We start from the raw sequence: 4,582 nt of genomic DNA on the forward strand, positions 1-4,582 counted from the left end.
CGGAAGAGGAACTGGTCAAAGGGTGATACTAGAAAAGGAAGGCACGTTCGAGGTGAGTCATAGGCAAACCAGAATGTGCAGATAGGAAATGAGTCAAAGAACAGAAACAAGAACTGAAACATGCAGGGGCACGATTGTGCAACTGCAGAGCTAAGTATAAGTACAACATGCAACTGTGCACCGAGTCATAGATCAAGAAAGGAAACAGGACAAAGGGGATGTGGCATGCATTGTATCATAGGTTACTGTCCGGACGGTGAGGGTAAAGGGGACTGTCCACAGGATCAGTCATTGGGTGAAACGGAGCATGGGTATGCTTTGTCAGAGAAAGGATCCGGCCAGATGTACTGGCTCTGCTGAAGTGACAGGTAGAGAGCGAAGGGAAATGCAAGGATGACAAGAATGACAAGAACAAGGTCAGGGTAAGGGTGTGATGCAAGGGCTGAGACGAGGAGACTAAGGAGAAAAATGGTAGGGGCCCAAGCATCTAGATGTTCTTGTAACACCTGCCCACTTTGACTCTCATCATGCTGGTTACTACTGCACCTGTTGCTGGCACTCCTGTTGTGCCTCCCCTCCCCACACCTTCCATATTTGACATCTGCATCTTGCGCATATCATCCGAGGCTGCACATGTCATCAACAAATGTGTCTTGGCTGGTGGTATGCCTGGATCTGAACATGCCCACACAGCAATGTTGGCGTCTTCGCACACCAGAAACATCAATCCTATTACCGGTTTGCGCAAACACCGCCACAATCCAGAGGGCATGTTCTGCACCACAGTGGGTTGCAACAAAGGGGACCATGACCACGGGCATTGCTATGTGAAGGGGGGAGGTATGGAAGGACAAGCACCCTGGATGAAGAATAAAAGGAGAGACAAGGAGAAGGAGACGGCTGCCACTGCAGTCGTCACATCTCCCACAGCCAATAACACTCCTCCTACATTACCTCCATCCATGGCCATAGCCGCCTTCACAGGAACTGAAGCTGCTGCTTTGATGTTTCTCACTGATCTCTCCTGTGCATCTATCACCGAGACGGTGGGTGATCCCAACACAGTGACTGCCCTTGCAAATCTCATCACAGAGGGATTCAACACCATCCTTGATTTAGGGATGACAACTACCCTAATCCAATGTAACGATGGTTGCGGCGCTGGGCTCGGAACCAGGCAATCCAACACCTACGTTCATACCATTCCCCGACCTCCCTTGACCTTCTGAAGGCCGTGTGCACTCGTCCGAACCTTCCGCAGGCAGTTCTCATGTTCCGAGGCCTGTCCGAACCTTGCAAGTTACCATACCATGTCCTATCCTTGTCCTTTTGACTTCGCTGGTGCGTTTTCCCTTATTCTAACTATATGTTGACTACGTCTAGTACTACACAGATAAAATTCCATCGGCATCCTGTCAGGAGCCTCAGAATACGTATAAGCAGTACACATTGCAGCTTATTACATGTATACTTGCATTCCTGCATGCCTCGTGGCTTATTACATAGGTTCGGACTTGCTTATCTCACTACTAGTTTTGCCTATGGATTCCGGTCTATCATGGAAGTAGGATATAATCTTGCTCGCTGGCTACTGATAGGGGACTTCACTTCCTGTACTTCGAGTAGTAATTAGTAGAGTCACCTCAGTATAATCATAACTGCGCAATCAATCTTTGTTCATTCAGAACAATTGTTTGGCTAGACCACTGCCAATTTTGCACTTCATTTATTCTTGAGTTCCGATAGATTAGCATCATTCCGGACTTCAGATGTTTCACAAAGTCTTATACTGTTATTCGACACATCGACATACCGACATATATTGACCTTCGGACAGCTTTTGCAAGCCTCAGAAGGTATCGTGCTACTTTGGACAACACTTTTGCAGCTTCGGTCGCATCGGACAAGTTTCTTGGTACTTCGGAAGTAGTCTCGGAACTACGGATGAACATTAAAGAGGTTTTCTTCCAATATCTTGTCTACTCTGTAACTGAATAAGACTTCCCTTGCATTATCAAGGTAGTTCTTAGGTTGTCTCTTGGGACGAAGTGTTACAAGAACATCTAGATGCTTGGGCCCCTACCATTTTTCTCCTGATCCTCCTCGTATCAGCCCTTGCATCATACCCTCACCCCGACCTTACCCTGGTCATCCTCGTCATTCTCGCATTCCCTTTCGCTCTCTACCTGTCGCTTCAGCAGAGCCAGTACATCTGGCCAGATCCTTTCGCTGACGAAGCATATCCATGCTCCGTTCCACCACCTGACTGATCCTGTGGACAGTCCCCTTGCCCTTACCGTCCGGACGGTAACCTATGATATGATGCATGACGCATCCCCTTTGCCCCGTTCCCTTTCTTGATCTCTGACTCGATGCGCAGTCGCACATGCGACTTATACTTAGCTCCGCAGCTGCACGATCATACCCCTGCGTGTTTCACTTCTTATTCTGATCTTTGACTCACTTTCTTATCCGCACGTTCAGAGCTCACCCGTGTCTTACCTCAAACGTGCCTTCCTTTTATAGTCATACCTTTTACCGATTGCCTCTCTTGGTAGTACGAGTTATCATCCACTAATACGCTTCCTGTCCTCTATATAAACTCGCTACCATGTAACATATTCCTTAACTTGAATCTACTTGGTTCTTGACCTCCTACTCTCACCAGAGTGATCCTTTCTGCCTAGCCAGCAGTCTATATTCTATCTTCTTATCTGCTCTTTGCGGATAAGCCTATAGTCTCGATCTTTGCTCATCAACTTCGTCGACAAGCAGAGCCCCTGTTAACTAGTCGGACTTCTGTCCTTCTAATTAATGATGATCTTACGATTAACCTTCGGGTGTCGTAAGTCTTGGCAGATACAGCTCATCGTCTAGCATCCACTTGACGTAAGCTACCCGATTCAGACATAGGCGTCAAATCTTACTTGCCGACGCGTCGCCAAGTAAGACCCCTAACCTTGGGTTAGCCCAAGGACGTCCTCGACCATTGACAACACACGCTCTGTTTGAGCGTCGCCAACAGATACCATCCAAGTCGTAACATGAAGCATACTCACATCTCTCAGGACTAGGGACTCACAATCAGTAGAGCCCAGCCCAGATCTACTCTTTACACTGAGACTGCTCGTATTTCTGGTCCTACTCTATGGCCAATGCAGTAACTGTCTGTACAGCCAATCACGGGAGTTTGACCACGTCCAGAAGGGGGGATTGTGTTGCCATCCTCACCATTGGGGGCGTCAGATGTCATATTCGACTCTCCAACTGTCTTCATGCACCTTCAGCTATGCTGAATCCCCTCTCAGTATGTTGGATGTTGAGTAAGGGCTAGGACTGCATTTTTTGAGTGTCTTTGCTTCACTGTGAGCTTGTATATCGAGGGACCGATCTTGGGGCTATTCCTATGGCTAACAATCTATGCTATGTGAACTTAGAATTCCTACCTGCCCCAATCGTCGAGCACACCACTCCTAACATCCCACCATTCCCATCTGACATCACAGCATTCATGCATGTTGCTCCATCCCTTGATCTCTGGCATGCTCATCTTGGACATGTCGGTGGCGAAGCCATTCATTATTTACCTCTATTTGCTTCTGGTGCTACCATCGCACCCCATTCATCCCTGTCAAAGTGTGAGTCATGCATCATGGGCAAGCATACATGATGCCCACACCCTCCTTCAGAGACCCCATGAGCATCTCAATTCCTTGACCTCATTCACTCTGATCTCTGTGGTCCGATCCCTGTGCTCATGCCCCACAACAAATGCTACTTCATCATTTTCCTAGATGACCATACGCACATTCTGAATCTTCAATTGCTGGCGTCCAAGGACCATGCCATCAATGCCATGCATCTAATTCGCGCTAAATGGGAAACTCAATCTGGACTATGTGTGAAGGTCTTCCACTCGGAGAATGGGGGTAAATTTATCAGCAATGAATTCACTGCTGACTTGGAGTCTGCTGGAATCATCCACCAATTATCGGCACCTTATGCTCATCAACAGAATGGTAAGGCTGAGTGCATCATATGCACCATTGAGGGCAGAATGTATGCCATGCTTGATCATGCTCACCTACCATGCTCTCTTGGAAGCGGCACTCTGTGCCGCTTATCTTTTCAATCGCACAGAATCTAGATCCCTTCCCCCAAGAAAGACACCATATAAGATGCTACATAAGGTGAAACCTGATATATCTCACTGTCAGGTGTTCAGGGCACACTGTTTTGTTTGCATCCCACTGGAACTACAGGAAAAACTCTGACCTCGCTCCCGGGAAGCCATCTTCATGGGATATCCCCCAGGAGTGAAGACCTGGCGTTGTTGTGACTCCGTCACTGGGGCGTTCTTTAACTTTTGCAACGTCATCTTCGACAAATCATTTGACAATCTTGACAATCATCCCTTCTCCACTGATGACAGTGACGATGATGGTGACAGTAATCACATCACTCCACGTCGCAACATCTCATATCCTCCAGCACCTGCAATTGTTCCTCCTCCAGCTCCAGCAGTCATTGCTCCTATCGTGCATGGTACACCTGATGCACCTACTCCTCATCGATCTGGTAG

The 4,582-nt window shown here is 47.8% G+C and overlaps 1 protein-coding gene across 1 annotated transcript; it reads left to right on the forward strand.

The window, feature by feature from the left end:
• Positions 1 to 527: 527 nt before the first annotated feature.
• Positions 528 to 2,270, forward strand: EDB93DRAFT_1259257 (uncharacterized protein; the record flags this gene model as incomplete). Its single annotated transcript, XM_041454159.1, has 3 exons — positions 528 to 1,143; positions 1,838 to 1,986; positions 2,031 to 2,270. 3 exons carry the CDS (start codon positions 528 to 530, stop codon positions 2,268 to 2,270), a joined length of 1,005 nt encoding a protein of 334 aa, XP_041300470.1.
• Positions 2,271 to 4,582: the final 2,312 nt, after the last annotated feature.

Source organism: Suillus bovinus (assembly GCF_016758785.1).
Source record: "Suillus bovinus strain UH-Sbo-P2 chromosome Unknown EDB93scaffold_532, whole genome shotgun sequence".
NCBI classification, from domain to species: Eukaryota; Fungi; Basidiomycota; class Agaricomycetes; order Boletales; family Suillaceae; genus Suillus; species Suillus bovinus.